This window comes from Pristiophorus japonicus, chromosome 20, assembly GCF_044704955.1.
Source record: "Pristiophorus japonicus isolate sPriJap1 chromosome 20, sPriJap1.hap1, whole genome shotgun sequence".
NCBI lineage: Eukaryota > Metazoa > Chordata > Chondrichthyes > Pristiophoridae > Pristiophorus > Pristiophorus japonicus.
In genome coordinates, this window is record NC_091996.1 from 13,897,727 (window position 1) to 13,916,306 (window position 18,580).

At 45.4% G+C, this 18,580-nt stretch overlaps 1 protein-coding gene across 1 annotated transcript in view; it reads left to right on the top strand.

Moving 5' to 3' along the window:
• cfap157 (cilia and flagella associated protein 157) overlaps window positions 1-18,580 on the top strand; it is a 57,936-nt gene that overhangs the window by 24,627 nt on the left and 14,729 nt on the right. Inside the window, exons 5-6 of the mRNA XM_070863763.1 lie at window positions 798-928; window positions 6,442-6,592. Coding sequence (XP_070719864.1) covers window positions 798-928; window positions 6,442-6,592 — 282 coding nt within the window. The remainder of the gene's footprint in view (window positions 1-797; window positions 929-6,441; window positions 6,593-18,580) is intronic.

Consider the following 18,580-nt stretch of genomic DNA (forward strand, 5'->3'; position numbering starts at 1 on the left):
CTGTAAAGTCCTGTCCCCTCAGTACTGATTCACGCGAGGCATGTAGTGAAGTCAAGGTCACTGGACCTGCACCTTTATTTCACAGCTCTGGAATGCTGCACTTGCCCGAGACCTGTCCTTATATACCTGTCTCTTGCAAGTGCACCCCTAGTGGTAAGGTATACTGGTGGTTACAGGTCATATCTTATTACAGTCATGTGTAGCATGTTAGGATACAGTTATGTATAATAATGTAAGATACATGACACTAATGTTCCCCTGGTTTTTGCAGTCCTTTTCCCTTGCAGACCCACGCATCCTTTAAAATCCCATAGTTCATTTTAAGTGAGTCCAAAATGATCCTTCCTTCGGGTTTATTCATACAGAGGGGAATCTTTGAATTTTGATCGAGCTCGAGTTTTACAAATATGGGATACATTTAGTCAGAGTCTGTGAGAAAGGTCTATTTCTCATTTGTAATGGTCTAATCATTGCACAAGTTTCCTCCCTGCATCCTAGAATCATAGAATAGTGCAGCACAGAAGGAGGGCATTTGGCCCATCGAGTCTGTACCAGCTCTTTCAAAGAACAATCCAGTTAGTCCCACTTCCCTGTTCTTTCTCCATTTCCCTGCAATTTTTTCTCCATCCAAGTATTTATCCAATTCCCTTCTGAAGGCTACTATTGAATCTGTATCCACCACCCTATCGAGCAGTGCACTCCAAATCCTAACCACTCGCTGCGTAATTTTTCCCCCCCTCATGTCGCCTCTGGTTCTTTTGCCATCCAACTGGAGGAAATTGTTTGTTGCATTTCAGGTTATCGAAATGTTGACTGCGAAATGCAAACAGCAGCGGATATCACTGGAAGATTCTGTGCAGAGAGAGAAGGCTGTCCCGCAACTTGAGTTGGCAATCACAAAACTCGAAGGACAGAATGAATCTCTAAGGTACGTGCAGTCCAACACTGTGTCCACATGGGCTTTTGCCTACTGAGCTTTGAGAGATTTTAATATTTGATAGAAGGGAGTCTCACCAGGATTAGCCCCCGTTATGTTTTTTTAGCCTGTTCCCTTAGATATTTTTCTTTGGTTTAGCCCCAAAGATCACTTCCATAAGCAAGCCCTTGCTCCCTACAAACTGTAGTGTGCCTTTACCTGCCCAATATCCAGTTGATTGTAATGAGCCCAGAAGTTAAATAGAAACGTGAGGGATATACCATGTGACTTCACGTAACTTCCTTGATTTTGGACAGTTGTAGAATAAACACTCTATTAAAGCATGGCTAAAGAATATCAGCGATTTAGAAACGGTGTTTAAATATATATGTAAACAGTAGCAAATACAAGATAAAATAGATTTAAAGCCAATACAAACTTTAGTGTTTCTCCTCAGAACAGAGAAAAAAACAAATTGGATCTGCGGCAAGGTCCCCGACCATAACTTTATGTAATGGTTCACTGCTAACCTTCCATGGAGTCTTCTGCATATTTCTCCCAGAAAGACTGCTGACTTGGGCCGCCACGTAACTGAAGTCCCGCATCCCTGGTACCATTCTAGTAAATCCTCTCTCCACCTCCTCTAAGGCCTTGACATCTTCCAAAGTGGCAACGTTGTTTTGTTAAACCTTCCAGCAGAACAAAAAGGCTTATTGTGAAGTCTACACCTGCTTACAGGCTTATTTTAAACATCCCTACCCTTCTGTTAATAGTTCCGACTGATCTGTTGAAAATCTGTCTCAATACTTGCCACTTTCAATTTTCTCCCTCCCTTCATGGCACTGACTGATGCTGGAATGTGGTTCCACAGACATCAGGCACTCTCCATACCTCACGAAAAGTTCCATTCTACAGCCGAGGAGTATAAGAGCAGAGCCCAACCCTGTCCTAGCTAAAGGTCCACACATGGACTTTCCAACTTAGATGAGTGTGGAACTGCATCCCAATATTAGTCCCTGCCTTCAGTAGAGATGGGGAGCAAAAGTTTGAGAGTTCACAGAAATGCCCTGTGTTTGCTGGCACCATTGGCACAGAACACTGAAGCCTGGAGTACTGTGGTGGGGATATACCGGACCTTCCAACTCCCCTTCACTCCAAAGGTGAACATAAGAATATAAGAAATAGGAGCAGGATTAGGCCATTCGGTGCATCGAGCCTACTCCGCCATTCAATAAGATCATGGCTGATCTGATCATGGACTCAGTTCCACTTTCCTGCCCGCTCCCCATAACCCTTATCGCACAAAGATCTGTCTTATCTCCGTCTTAAATATATTCAAAGACCCAGCATCCACAGCTCTCTGGGGCAGAGAATTCCATAGATTTACAACCCTGTGAGAGAAAAAATTTCTCCTCATCTCAGTTTTAAATAGGCAGCCCCTTATTCTGAGACTATGTCCCCTAGTTTTAGTTTCCTCTGAGTGAAAATATCCTTTCTGCATCCACCTTGTCGAGCCCCCTCATTATCTTGTATGTTTTGATAAGATCACCTCTCATTCTTCTGAACTCCAATGTGTATAGGCCCAACCTATCTTCATAAGTCAACCCCCTCAACTCCAGAATCAACCTAGTGAACCTTCTCTGAACAGCCTCTAATGCAAGTATATTCTTTCTTAAATACAGAGACCAAAACTGTACTCTAGGTGTGTCCTTGCCAATACCCTGTACAGTTGTAGCAGGACTTCTCTGCTTTTATACTCCATCTCCCTTGAAATAAAGGCCAATATTCCATTTGCCTTCCTGATTACTTGCTGTACCTGCATACTAACTTTTTGTGTTTCATGCACAAGGACCCCCCCAGGTCCCTCTGTACAATTTTTCTCCATTTACATTGTAATTTGCTTTTCTATTTTTACTGTCAAAGTGGATAACCTCACATTTTCCCACATTATACTCTCATCTGCCAGATTTTTGCCCACTCACTTAGCCTGTCTATATCCCTCTGCAGATTTTTTGTGTCCTCCTCACAGTTTGCTTTCCCACCCATCTTTGTATCATAAGCAAACTTGGCTACATTATACTCGGTCCTTTCATCCAAATCATTAATATAGATTGTAAAGAGTTGAGGACCTAGCACCGATCGCTGCGGCACCCCACTAGTCACTGTTTGCCAACCGGAAAATGACCCATTTATCCCGACTCTCTGATTTCTGTTCGTGACAACCTCATTAGTGAACAATCGCTGCTGTTTTTGGACATAAAATTATTTCATTATATAAATCAAAAGCTGCAGATGCTAGAAATCTAAAATAGAAATGGCTGAAAGCGCTCAGCAGATCTTTCAGCATCTGTTGGGAGCACAGTTAACATTTCAGGTGTAGACTCTTCATCAGAACTGGAAGAAATTACAGGTGAACAGCACTAAAAAAGGAACAGAACAAAGAGTAAGGGGAGGGGAAACACACACACACACACACACACACACACACACACACACAAGCAGTAGAATGACTTGTAAAGTCTTTAGATATTAGCATGAGACAATGGAAAACATAATAACCTAGAAATTCGGCATTAAATGGCCTTCTTAGCCTCCAATATGGCAGGCAGGAAGCGCACGCTCATTATGAGCTGGATGTGCGTGCCCGCCATATTGGTAAAGGCCAAAAAATCAAAGTACAGTGACCATGTCCAAAACAGCTATTATACCCATTGCATATGCAAATAAATGGCTTAATGGCTATTGGAGGCCCCCACTGCGAGGTTGATTTACCCTGCCCTAAGTCTACACATGATCTTAAAGGCGGTCCTTGAAGGAACCACCTATTAGGTGGTAACCAACAAGGTAAGTTTTTAAGCATGCACCTCCCGAACTCACATTCATAGAATGCTAAACGCTGCCTGCTCTCCAACCCCCCATCGGTTTGTTGCCTCCAGACCCGGTCGCTTCACTTACCTGAAGGCTTCTATGACACCTAAGAAGGTGGCGTCTCACCAAGAACAATGGATCCACGTTCATGTCAGTTGCATCATGTTGATCCTTTTCTTTCTGAAGATTTTTGGATTATCAATCTTTTTTAATGGGAAGTAACTGAACACCCTGGTGAGTGTGGAGTGTTGTATTAATGAGTGGTGGGTTGGGGATAAGGCCCTATAGTGTGGGGGGTAAGCCTGGTGAATAGGAACAAATATTATCAGTGTTCCAGAGCACAGTTGTGCTTTTTTTCTACAGAAGCCCCAAAACTATGAATAACCTTTGCCAAAATAAGGTGGTTCTTCAGGTAGTCATGGCACTTGGGTTGGATGATTTGGAGGGTGGCAGAGTATATTAGATGGGATCGTAAGAGATGGCCTCAGAGTGTCTGTTCCAAGCGTTATGGAAGAATTATGGTGCCCCGCCTCGTGATATTGTGTTGTTGGCTGATTCACCTGGGAATCTAGTATTTCTTATTCTCCATCTTGATTTATGGGCTAGCCAGTGGGAATAGAATTACATATATGGTGGTTGGTGCCTCCAGATGTGATATTATGGCATTGCATGCCTTGAGATGGTATCTCCAAGATATTGAATGCCAGCTGCCCCAATTGTTGATCCATCTCAGTATCTGGGGGTCCTTGTGGATGTCACCTTCAGCCTGGACAGAGTCCTTTGTGGGCAAAGGGCACTTTGGTGTCTCTTGTCTTTATTCAATGACAACAAAGTCCCAGTTAAGCTTATGATGTCTAAGACTTGGGCTCAACCACTTATCTTTCATGATTGCGAACTCCTAAGTATGCAGGAGTTCCTTCAGATCTAAGACCAATCCGGAGGTAAATTTGTGGCAAAAAAAGGAAACTGTTGGAGGGAGGTAGAGCTTCCTGCCACTGAGTACCCTGGAGGGAATGTGGTCAGTGCTGGGCAGGCCACATCGTTCGCATGCCAGACACGAGGCTCCCAAAGCATACGCTCTACTCGGAACTCCTTCACAGCAAGCGAGCCAAAGATGGGCAGAAGAATCGTTACAAGGACGCCCTGAAAGCCTCCCTGATAAAGTGCAACATCTCCACCGACACCTGGGAGACCCTGGCCAAAAACTGCCCTAAGTGGAGGAAGTGCATTCGGGAGGGCGCGGAGCACCTCGAGTCTCATCGCCGAGAGCATGCAGAAATCAAGCGCAGCCAGCCGAAAGAGCGTGCGGCAAACCAGTCCCACCCACCCTTTCCCTCAACGACTGTCTGTCCCACCTGTGACAGGGACTATGGTTCTCGTATTGGACTGTTCAGCCACCTAAGTCTTCCTCGATTCCGAGGGACTGCCTATGATGATGATGATAATGATGACGACCCTGGAGGGAGAGACAGGTAATCAGCAGGCATATTTCTTTGCTAAAGCCCCTCACATGACGACTTGGTTTAAGCAATTGGTGCCCAGTGAGCTTAGTATGCAGCACCTGACTTGGACATGTAAAACGTCAAATTCGGTAGCATGTCACAGGCTGCCCTACATAGGTTCTTCCGCCATGCTGAGCCAGATGAGGAAACTATTGAGACTTGGGACTGCAGCTGCTGGAGGCCAGGTATGAACACATGAACTCGTATGTGCAGCGCTCAGTACCTACCAGGATTGGACTGCAGACAGGTAAGCAGTGGCTGCAGAAATTCTGCACGTCCAATAGGTGAAACGACAGCCTGATGTGATTATGGTAAGTGTCATGGTTAGGAGAATGGTGGCAATGCATTCACACATTTTACGCTGTGTTGTGCTGTTCACCTTGCCACTTTTGATGAACTCCTAGGACCTGTTGGCTGCTTAAACCCATGCATTTTATGCTCAACAAGGGTTCAAACCTGTGTTTGTCAATTGTCTCATGACCAAGAAATGACTGCTGTGGAATGGGGAGTTGAGGTGTGGCACCAACAATGTCTCCGTTGGCTGTACAAGTTTGGATCCAAGTCAACCCCCTGTAGCTGACTCCGTACTCCAATATACTGAGCTCGTCAGATCTGCAATATTCCAGGGCACTGTTGTTGATTGACCAGTCAGCCTGGTTTATAAATAGGACCTGGAGCTGTCGACTTGTCACTGGGAACTGGAAATGTTGGCATTTGGCTTCAGATAATCTTGCAAGCCAGTGGCCCAACGGCTAGGATGGTCCTATCTGGACTGGCTGCAGGAAGTTGACCAGTGCTCTGCGCTAGTAAGCTCTGCTGTATTAGTTGCTTTAACGCCAGCACTCACATGGGGGGTCCCTAAATTTTGCCCATCCAATCTGAGCCTAAGCTCCCTGGACACAGTTAAGTGGGGTATGTTCCTACGAGTGTGAGCAAGCAGAAACAGTGACTCTAAAACATGGTAATGGATTTCTGTGCCTTTCAGGGACCCAGTGGGAGAGAGTTAAGCTCCCTTGGTTAGGGGAGTGCTGGAGTCTAGTGATTGGAGGAGGATTGGGCCGTGGTGACCACAGGAAATGGGGATTACTGAAACTTGTGCCTGAGTAGTTACGTTCAAAGATCACTTGCTATAATCTCCCCTCACATAATCTTCAGGAATGAAATAACCTGCCTTCAGAAGGAGCTGGAGGCAAAGCAATCTCAGTTGGAGAATCAGAGGACGCTCATGGAGCAACAGGAAAAGCACAGGAAACAGGTGGAGCAAGTCCTGTCCGATGCTGCCTATGCTTTGAAGGATGCCCTGCAGGTAAGACAATTGCTTCCATTTTGAGAGTCGAGTCATTGTAGCTGCCCTCTGGTTACAGGAGTATGGTAGCACAGTGGTTATGTTACTGGATGGACTGGACTAATGATCCGGGGACATGAGTTCAAATCCCACAACAGCAGCTGGGGAATTTAAATTCAGTTAATTAAATAAATCTAGAATTAAAAAAAAAATGTAGTGTCAGTAATGGTGACCATGAAATTATCAGATTGTCGTTAAAAACCCATCTGGTTCCCTAATGTCCTTTAGGGAAGGTAATCTGTTATCCTTACCTGGTCTGGCCTGTATGTGACCTCAGACCCACAGCAATGTTGTTGACTCTTAACTGCCCTCTGAAATAGTGGCTCACCACCACCATCCCAACGTGGCACTTGGGGATAAGCAATAATGTTGGCCTTGCCAGCGATGTTCACATCCAGTGAATGAATAATAATAATTTTTTTTAAATGCATGGTCCATTTCGAAACCTGAATTATTGCTGTTTGCTGTGAGAATCCTGACATTCTTTGAAATGTTCTATTATTTGTCCAGTGATGAGGGTCATTTCTATACCCAGCAAGCTGCACCATGGATTGCTGCTTATGTATATTTGGGCCCTTGCTTCATCCATGTCACGGGCTTTGAACTTGGCAGTACTAGTGTGTCAAGGTACAGAGTAGAGGCCACCAAGATGTGTAGGAAAGTGCCACGTTTGATCCATGGCCTGAACTGAGTTGCACTAGTTGACCAGAATGCTACAAATGGCCTCAGCATCCCTAGCCCAGGGAAGGCCTCCTGCTCCTGATCACTCTCCAGCGATCCCTGCAGAAAAATGCATATGGATGTGAGAGGTTGGGTTTGGCAGGGGGCTCGTCATGAATAAATAGACTGCCGACGCTCGCTGTTGAAGCTCACAGCTTAGACTCGGTACCGAAGGGCTGCCAGAGCCCTAGAAACCATATGGTAGCGTGACTCAGCGCCTGCACAGGGGGATAATTACACGGTTCTTCCTGTTGGAATTAGAACATTAATTTCTTCAGCTCCAAAACTTTCACGAGTTGGTTCGTAATCGGAACCATCTGCACTTTGGCAACTGTGAAAGGCCCTCATGAGGTTAAAGGCTAGCACAGCTGGAGCTTGCATACTGTTACCAGCCCATAATGCAGCCCATAATGCAGTTTCTGTAAAGTAGCATGTAAGGAACTATTATGGTACTTTTGGGGCGTGTAGTCACTTGCACAATGCATCGTTTGAGATTACCCATTTTCAAACTCATTTTCTTCTGCCCCCACTCCCCCCAACTATGAGGAAGGGTTTCAGTTTCCTGCTTGTAGACACTGACCATTTTCACATCTGCTGCAAGAATGCAGCTATTACCAGGTTTTAGCTGTTGTGTTGCGCAACTGGATTCAGGCTCCCTGCTTAGCATTTGCGTGAAATAGGTTGCAGCTGTTTGGAAGTGTCCCATTGCAGGCCTTGGAGCCTCAATAAATAAGCACGGGGAGATAGTGGGCAGTGTCTGATTTGTCCCTCCCTCTTCGCACACCACATCGATCCTCAATAGACAGGCTTTTCATTCATTAACCCTTGAGTGCTTTGCTAAAATAACCATCCCTCTATTCCTTCACACAATAGCTGGCAGACTAATATTTTCTGGAGATATTCTGAAGTGGAAGTAAGAGGTTGGACCCAAAAAACAGTCTCTTACTGGAATAGTTTAATAAAAAAAATACTATTATTACAGGCAAACTTTCCGAGCATTTCTTAATGTCAAAAGGTGAAATTTTTCTCTTTCTTCCTACGGTTTTAAATAGGGTAAAGTTGAATTTGAAAAAAATTGCCGATGCTTTGTGCGAGGAAGTCCTTTTGTGGCAGTATACAATCTGAGCAATGCCCCTAAATGGGTTTTCTTTACTGTTTCAATATATATCAGGCCACACAAAATCCAGCACATTGTGTCCACATTGCTATTTCCTGCATTGCTATTCTGTGTGAATTCCACTTAGTGCTGGCTGTTTCCTTTTATTGGCTGTCGAGGACTATTGCAGGGAAGGTGTAGGCATGATCAGGATGGTGCTCGTTTTCTGGTCCTTTAACAAGTTGTTTGGCATGATGTACAGTCTGTTAAGGACGCTCTTCAAAGCTTACTTTTTACATTGTTTTACTCCCGTACAATCCTATCTCTGCATTTGTTGATTCCTGGATTCTTTTACCTCAATCTGGTTCAGCAAAATTACTGAAATGAATACCGTTTGTGCTTTAAACAAAGCAAGCTTTTATTTAAAAAGCAAATCCCGATCGGGGACTTTATCAGACAGAAGGAATGCAAGTCTGTTCGAACGCACTCACTTCCTACAGAAAAAGTGACGTTACATTGTAAAGGGACGATGGTTATACATTTTCGGCAAAAGATAACAAGATAGGGCCAGAGTGACATCCCAGCTCAGCCCATCTCTTTTGATCCCTCCTTCCTTTTGTCCACTCATAAGCCGACCCAAGCATGGTCCGATTTTAAACAAAGACCTTCTGTCAATGTTTCAGGTTAATAACATGATTTAATAAGACCTTGAGGTTTTTCTGCAAGCTGTGGGTTTTGTTTCAATATGTGTTAGTGTTGTAACATTTCGCAGTCTCGAGTCTGAGATGTCATGGCTATTCCTCCATGAATTCTTTGTTAGCTTATACTGTCCCTATACAATTCCCACGTTCTCAACTTCAATGTCTCTATACATTTTTAAACATTCACATTCCCCCCTTTTATCATTCCATGATAACACATAGGATCATTCTAGGAGTATCGCATTCATCCGTTCACACTCTATTTCCTGAATCATATTGTTGTTAGTGTCAAGTAGTTCTTTAGTTCGTTGAATCATAACTCGGGAGCCCTTGACCACAAGAGGGTTTGCTAACCTTGCCATCATTACTTTACAACAAAGGTTAAGGCAACCCACAATTAGATAGGATCTCCAAGATCCATCTGATAGCCAATCAAACCAGCTAGATCCTTCTGCTGGTGTGGATAACTTCTTCACCTTCCTTCTTATGTGATCAGCAAGATTGGTTGTTTTCTGAACTATCAGGAATGTAAGTGCAACATTCAGATCCTATCAGGGCACACGTTCCCCCTTTCTCAGCTAACAGGTAATTGAGGGCCATTCGGTTTTGTAATGCTACGGTCCTTATTGCTACCATTTCAGCTGTGATGCCCTCCAGAGCTTCAGCAGTATTGTATTGGCCCCCCTCCTCTCGTGATAGTTTTGCTCTGAATCCATCAGTTAGGGTTAGAGGAACTCCCCCTTTGGAATGTATAGGGAATGTATAGGGAATGTGAACACACCCAACATCTAGAAAAGTTCCCATTTTGCGCATAAACATAAGACATGTACAAAAAGGTGTTTACATGGAGCTCTCGTCTCTGTCTCCCCTCCCATGCGCCGAAACTGTCATATATCAACACTATTATACAGACTGTGGCATACAGACAGTTTAATCTTATGGCTCAGGATTCAGATAAATAGTCCAATTATTTTGCTGATTAAAAGAGTTCAGTTTTCCCGTCTCTCTTCTCAGGTCACCGTCGGTGTAGCTGGCTGTCTATCACTACGGGTAAAAGTTCAAACTGGTCCACGTTCCAATTGGGATGCCAACGGCCTTGTTCAGCTATGGAGAAGAGGAAGTCTGGAACAGAAACAGGAGTTAGAATAACCAGTAAAATAGGTTCGTTAGAGGGTGGTGAGCTTGCAGTGGTGCAAGTGAACCCAGGCACCCCTCCCCTCAACCTTGGCTGCAGTGGGGGTAGTGAGTAACACCTGAAAAGGCCCCTCCCATTGTGGCTCTAATCCCTTCCGAATCCATACTTCCCTGGTGCCACGAGGGACAATTCGGGTAAAACTGGGAGGTCTGGGTGAGCATCTTGAACCTGGTTGTGAGCTAGTCGCAGAGCCTGAGTCAGAGAAAGAACATAGGTGGTCATCAGTCGAGCTGAGATCTCGGAACAATTTCCCTCATTAACACCTTAACAACAGTTTGAGCCTTATTGTCCAGGGTAGGGTAGGCTTCAATCCATCTGCTAAACACATCTACTATTACTAACACATATTTGTAACACTGAACTTTTTGCAACTCAATGTAGTCCAACTGAAATGTCTCAAAGGGACCTTCGGGTAGGGGCGTTTTACCCCAATCACAGGGGACTCCCTTCCCTGGATTATGTTGCTGGCAAACCAGGCAACAACTACTGATGTTCTGGGTGAGCGCCTGGAGTTTAGGGTGCCACCAAGTAGCCAAAAGTGTGTCACTCGTGGTCCTTGCTCCACAATGAGTAGCAAAATGCATACATTCAATAACCCATAGAGCCAACTCGTCAGACATGCAAGTCTGTTCTGCGGGAGTGGTCCAGAGTTTAGAAACATTGTCATAAGTACATCCATAATATTTCCACAACAGTTTATCTTTTTCAGGAGCGTCCTCCTGTGCTTTTATAACATCTTGGATGGTTGGCATTGGTTTTTCCGAGGCTAACTTATCCTTCGCAGGATTTTTTTAGTCTGACTCATCATTTTGGGCACTACCATCTGTTGGTCACGAGAGGCCTGTTTAGCCTCTTGGTCAGCACAACGATTCCCTATATCAACCAGAGAATTTCTGGTAGTGTGGGCAGTACATTTGACAATGGCAATGCGTTTGGGGAACATGAGGGCTTGCAACAAATCAGATACTAGCTGTTTATGGGATATCTCATTCCCCTGTGAGGTTAGGAATCCCCTATTTTTCCATAATTGTCCGAAATCATGGGCCACCCCAAAGGCATACCTAGAGTCGGTATAGATATTGACTTTGAGATCTTTGGCCAAGATACAGGCTCGGGTGAGGGCGAATAGTTCAGCTTGTTGGGCAGAATAGGCGGTTTCAAAAGCGGCAGATTCCAAGACCTGATTCTCCTGGTTTACTATGGCGTATCCTGAGATTCGTGTACCTTCTGGATTAATAGAAGAACTTCCGTCAACATCTTCCCTGACTGATGTGGCCTCTTGAATTAAAGATAAACAATCATGACTGGGTTCTTCCTCATCTTTGGGTGGCTCAGTAAGAAAACAGGCCGGATTAATTGCAGCACAGTGCCGAAAGGTCAGCTTAGGATTGTTTAGTAAGTAGATCTCATATCTGCTTTGCCTGGCCATGGTAAGGTGTTGAGTCTGCAGTTGGCCTAGGAGGGCAGCTACGGAGTGAGAGGCGTTAAGACAACGGTAGCACAGTCTTTCAGAATTGTACAATACAGTTGAAAGGGCCGGTCATAGAGGGGCCGGCCCAAAGCCGGAGCTTGCAGCAGGGCTGTCTTTAGTTCCTTAAAGGCTTGGACGTCTACGGTTTCTATTTCAAAGCTGCCTTACTTATTTGTATACGGGGTGAGGTGCTTAGTCATCAGGGCAACATTAGGGATCCAGGATCTGCAGTAATTGATCATCCCCAAACACTGTCGCATTTGTTTAGCCGTGCTAGGGACTGGAAACTGGCAAATTGGTTCGACTCGGCTAGCCTCCAAAGCTCGGTGGATACTCGGTATTGCCTGTGATAACCCACTTGGGAGGGGTCCTCTGCCCACACATGAGGATCCACATAGTCAGGTATGTCAGAGCCAGTATGATGCTGCAGAGTCGTTAAGACCTTCTCGGGGTCCCCGTGGAATTGGACTGTTCGGCCATGTTTTACAATTTGCACATCCCGGCTGGTAGGGTCAGCCTCGTCTATAGCCTGGCGCACCATAACTCCCAAATCTTTAGCGTGGTGGGGAGGTAATACTTCACGAGTAATATGTGGTGCCACCGTTGGGGGCTGTCCATTTCCACAAAATCTGCCTTCCCTTCCGGTCCAGTCACTCTAGCCCTTAATAGAATTTCCTTCACTTCCCCTTCGTGATCCTGATAAAAGTTCTGCAGGTCCTGATTCTTTCCACTGGGATCGTATGCTAGGGTCACGTGATTGGACCTGCCGCAGGCACCCTGAGACCACCACTGAGGGGTTCTAGTGGTATAATACTGCCGCTTAAGGGTCCCTGTTTTACAATAATCCCATCATCTCCACACTCCAAATGCAACTGGAATTTGCAGAGGAGGTCTCTAGCCATCAAGTTACAGTCCAGATTGGTTGTGATAACAAATCGATTTTCCACCGATTCTTCCTGGTAACCCATTTTAACCGGTTCTGACACCGGGAATGTCGAGATTTGTCCCAGGAATCCTGAAAGTTCCTGTGTTTCAGTAGAGGCAGGGAGTTTAAGCTTTGATTGTACAGAAGACATGAAGGCTCCCGTATCTATCAAGAATGGTTGCCACTCATTCCGAATTTTTAACAATATCATCGGTTCGTCATCCGGGGAGGGTCCCTGCGTAGTCAACACGAATCGGGGGACGGTTGGCCAAAGGGGTTGTTCTGGGAGAAGTTAGTGTAAGATCCCCGTCCTCTCCCCCCTTGCCCCCCTCCTCTTCCTCCTCCTCCTTTTTTCGTGCTGACGGGAGGGACAATTTCTATTCCAATGTCCTTCTTGCCCACAAATAAAGCATCCATCTCGTCTTTCCCAGCCCCGACCTCTTCCCATACCAGGCCGGGGACAGTAGGGCGGTCTGTAATTAGCAGGGCCCGGGCCATTTGGGTGTTTGATATAACCGTATCCCTGTTTATCCACCCAACCCTGCACGCAATACTGCGGTTCCATCTGGTAACCCCTTGGGTCGGGTTTTGGTCCTTCCACCCGAGGCGGCTCTTCCTTTCTAGTCACGTATTCAGTCTTGACCCGGGTTGGGGGCGCACCTCCCCCCTCTCCTTTCTTTTCCTGCCAATAATATTTAACCGCCCTTTCCATCTGGGCTTTACTATTATCTGCCCAATTATTTGTCCGGATAGCGTGAGCAACTGAATAGGGCAGGCACTGAAGTAGGATAGCGCAGAATTGAGGAGAATTCTCTCCTGCCCTGAAGGCATTATCTCCTGATTGACTCCCGTATATTTCAATCGGCAGTTTCTTCACGCTTGGGTTTAGTTTCTAATACTGTGGCCATACTGATGGGCTTCTGAAGGGTCGTGGTGAGAGAATTGAAAATAGCGTTTAGGCGATCCTGGATATCGTTAGGGTGAGCAACCAACAATGCATCATGAGTAAATCGGGTGTGTTCAGTTGGGCTCAAGGTTTGCTTTACCAAGGCCCACAGATCCCTTGATTCTGCATTCTAAACTGAAATCGAAATATAGTTCTGCCCTTTCGAGTGTGAGATCTGGTCCTTTCGGCTATATTGCTTGTAAACTGGGGATCTGAATCGCTATCAGAGGATGAGGAGTCAGTTTGGGTTTTTGCTTTGGTGGTATGGGATTATTTTTAACTCCTCTTGCCGGAGTGTAAGGTGGAGGGTGTTGGGAAGAGGACTGGAGCAAGGGGCCAGGGGGTGCGGGAGGCGCCGTTGGGCGCTGAGCCAATGACCACTCATCAATTCCATCATCAGCCTCGGTTAACACAAAGCCAGCCATTTGACTACATAGTCGGTCAATATCTTTCTCAGAGGTCCCAGAGGATCTCTTAGTAAGTTTCTCGTGCGCACATTCTTTTTTTTTTAAAGACATCTACAGTTTTAACATGTGTTCCCTCTGTCAATGAGAGTCCCAATTTAATAGCATTTATTTGCCAACTTGACAGAAGTGATGCATCTTTTAATTTTTGACAATCCCTGTGCTTTTTTTTGCTACCTCTACGCGTCTAGTGCCACCTAGAGGCCACTGGTCATCTCCTAATAATTTGTTCAGGGCTCCTGATAATTTTCTAAAGTCTTCAGCTCTTTCAGGGAATTCCTCACATAACTTTTGTAGCGGACTATCCGCATCCGTTGTTTTATCCAACTGATTACCCATTTTCACGCTGCCCCTCGTATTACCGTGTCGTTACGCGTTCGTGTCGTTGTGCAATTTGAACAAACTTAAAATAAACACAGACTTTACTGAAACTAACACTGACTTTGAACAAACTCAAAATAAACAGACTTTACTAAAGCTAACACTGACTTCCGCATCGCCCCGCGGTTCGCATCGCCGCGCGATTTAAAACACTTAAAATACTTAAAATAAACAGAGACTTACTGAAACCAGCACTGACTTTGATATCACCCCGCGGTTCGCGTTGCTGCGCGTTCGCGTCGTTGCGTTCACTCGGCCGCGCGCTCGCGCCGCCGCACGTCCCGCGCCGCTACGCGTTCCACGCTGCTGCGCGTCTGCGTCAGCCCTCCTTCACTCGGCCGCACGCTCGCGCCGCCGCACGTCACGCGTCGCTACGCGTTTTACGTTGCTGCGCGTCTGCGTCAGCCCTTCTTCACTCGGCCGCACGCTCGCGCCGCCGCACGTCTCGCGTCGCTACGCGCTTTACGCTGCTGCGTGTCTGCGTCAGCCCTCCTTCACTCAGCCGCACGCTCGCGCCGCCGCACGTCTCGCGTCGCTATGCGTTTTACGCTGCTGCGCGTCTGCGTCAGCCCTCCTTCACTCGGCCGCACGCTCGCGTCGCTACGCGTTCGCGCCGCTGCATGTCTGCGTCAGCCCTACCTTTCGAGTTGCTGCGTGATTTAAATTCAATCAGTGCCTAGACGGGCCAAGTGATATACGAGGTCGACGTCACACCTGACTTGAACACCTATCCTCTATTTAATTACCCATAAGCCTTACTTAATTCCCTATGAGCCTAATTTTCCAAATTTGATTTCTTATGAGCCTTATTTAATTTCTTTTAGTCTCCAAATTTCCCTATCCTTTCACGTCATTGCGCAGTTTAAATCCAATCAGTTAATGAAAGCCCTAATTTAATGGAGTTTTTCTGCCAACTGGACAGGAGTAATTTTTTTCTTAGACTGCAGTGGAACTTTTCTCATAATTTTAAAATCTCAGAACATTTTTTTTCCAGCACCTATTTAGTACGTTACTTTTTTTTTTGTCTTTTCCATAACTAGAGAAGTCTGGCACGTAGGCTGTGGACTGCTTTTCGTTATCTCAATTGTTTCAGCCTCAAGGTCGTGTTATTTAATATAATTTTTTTTTTTGAATCCTTTTGAATCCATCTCAGTTGTTTTGCTGTGCCTTCTCTGAATGTTTTCTTTCGACAAGTAAGTGAGCATGTTAAATCCTTTTTTTTAACCACCGGGACCATGTAATTTTTTCTTTTTTTTTACTCAACAAACCTATCCTTTGTGCATTTCCTGGCTCTGTAACTTATCCGAATATACGTAATTCAATAAGGTTCACACTCTTAAACTTCCCACATACAGGACAACACTACGAAGGGTTAAAAAAACTTTCATTCTGTTTGAAAAAGTAGGTGGAGATAAAACAAACCACAACTCCCCGGCTTTTTTTTTTACAGTAAAAATCACAGAAGCATTTCTCATTTAAACAGACGTTCACAAGAGTCTCTTTACTTTCCTATTAATTTTTGGATCCATGATTGATCATCTATCCCTATCTAGCTCTAACTATAACCTATCTTTCCAAGTCACCGCTTGGTTTGCGTCATCGCGCAATTTCCCTATCTCTATCCCTATTCTAAGTTTGAAAGTTATTCACCAGATTGTCCTGGATCTCGTTCAGACACTACCTGAGAACCAGCGAGTGGCTAAACTTTCCTCAGACTTTTGAAACCGGGGGAAACTGGAGCAGTATTGAAATCATACTCACTCCAGTGGCCACTTTCCCCTCGTCTCGTCCAAGGCTAGTCTGGCTCTTAATTCGCAAGTTTTCGGCAGTCGTCCGTTGAGATCCCACTTCTGACACCAAATGTTGATTCCTGGATTCTTTTACCTCAATCTGGTTCAGCAAAATTACTGAAACGAATACCGTTTGTGCTTTAAACAAAGCAAGCTTTTATTTAAAAAGCAAATCCCGATCGGGGACTTTATCAGACAGAAGGAATGCAAGTCTGTTCGAACGCACTCACTTCCTACGGACAAAGTGACGTTACATTGTAAAGGGACGATGGTTATACATTTTCGGCAAAAGATAACAAGATAGGGCCAGAGTAACATCCCAGCTCAGCCCATCTCTTTTGATCCCTCTTTCCCTTTGTCCACTCATAAGCCGACCCAAGCATGGTCCGATTTTAAACAAAGACCTTCTGTTAATGTTTCAGGTTAATAACATGATTTAATAAGACCTTGAGGTTTTTCTGCAAGCTGTGGGTTTTGTTTCAATATGTGTTAGTGTTGTAACATTTCGCAGTCTCGAGTCTGAGATGTCATGGCTATTCCTCCATGAATTCTTTGTTAGCTTATACTGTCCCTATACAATTCCCACGTTCTCAACTTCAATGTCTCTATACAGTTTTAAACATTCACACATTCTCCTCCAGCCCCACACCCTCCGAGCTACTCTAATTCTGCCCCCTTGAGCATCCTTGATCATAATCGCTCAACCATCGGTGGCCGTGCCTTCTGTTGCCTAGGCCCTATGTTCTGGAATTCCCTTCCTAAATCTCTCTGCCTCTCCACCTCTCTTTCCTCCTTTAAGACGCTCCTTAAAACCTACCTCTTTGACCAAGCTTTTGGTCATCTGCCCTAATTTCTCCTTATGTGGCTCAGTGTCAAATTTTTGCCTTGTAACACTCCTGTGGAGTGTCTTGGGACATTTCACTATGTTAAAGGCACTGTCTAGGTACAAGTTGTTGTTGTTGTACTATCCAGGGACCGCCTTGTGGTTTTCAGTTCCCTGTTGCGCTCTGCCTGTACGTGCGAAAAGGTTAAAAGGGGGCCCCTAGGTTAGGTTAATCGACATTAGAGACCCGCATTCAGCAGCTAATTTCAGATCCAAAGTAGATGACCTCACACTTCCCCACATTGAATATATATATATTATGTATATAGTGAAAAGTTGAGGCCCAGTACAGATCCCTGGGGAAACACCAGGATATAATCTCTTCTGCGGAACCGTATCAATTTGTAGCAGAAAATTCCACATTCTAATCCCTTCACTGCAAAGAAATGTTTCTAATCTTGTTTTTAAACTCCTTTCGTGATTATCCCAAGTTCATCACTGTCTCTTTTTGGTTTCACTAATGTTCGCTGATCAAATGCTTGCACCTATCGGACCCTATTAAAATCACTCCGCCATGCTTATTAATGGGATTGTATTTTCCCACCTTTTCATCTTCTGCTACCTCGCCACCCCCAAAAAAGAGTAAATAAAATGCCGTTGGTTCGGAAGTCCAGAAAAACATTTGGTGCCACCAAGTGGCAGAGCATCAGTTGTACATTGGGCAGTTTTGAAAAGGCAGCCTTTTATTTACTCCAGTCACGTGCTTCATAGAATCATAGAAAATTATGAAACAGAAAGAAACCATGCGGCCCACTGTATCCGTGCTGGTCGAAAAAATGTTACCCAGCCTAATCCCACCTACCAGCACTAGGTCCGTAGCCCTGTAGGTCACGGCTCTTTAAGTGCACAATCAAGTACCTTTTAAAAGTGATGAGGGTTTCTGCCTGTACCTCCTTAGATAGTCCCTCGGGAGTTGAGGATGACTTGCTTCCACACTAAAAATGAGTTCTCGGGTGACTGAAGAGTCCAGTGGGTGACCTACAGTCTCTGTCACAGGTGGGGCAGACGATGGTTGGAGGGACGGGTGGGTGGGGTGCCTGGGTTGCCACGCACTCCTTGCGCAGATCTCCTTGCCAGTTCCAAGGTCGTCCCATCCTCTGTCATCGAACTACAGTACGCAGACGATGCTTGCGTCTGTGCACACTCTGAGGCCGAGCTCCAAGCCATAGTCAACACCTTCACCGAGGCGTACGAGAGCATGGGCCTTACACTAAACATCCGTAAGACAAAGGTCCTCCACCAACCTGACCCCGCCACACAGCACTGCCCCCCCCCCCCCCGGGTTATCAAAATCCACGACAAGACCTTGGACAATGTGGACCAATTTCTATACCTCGGAAGGCTACTGTCAACAAAGGCAGACATCGACGACGAGGT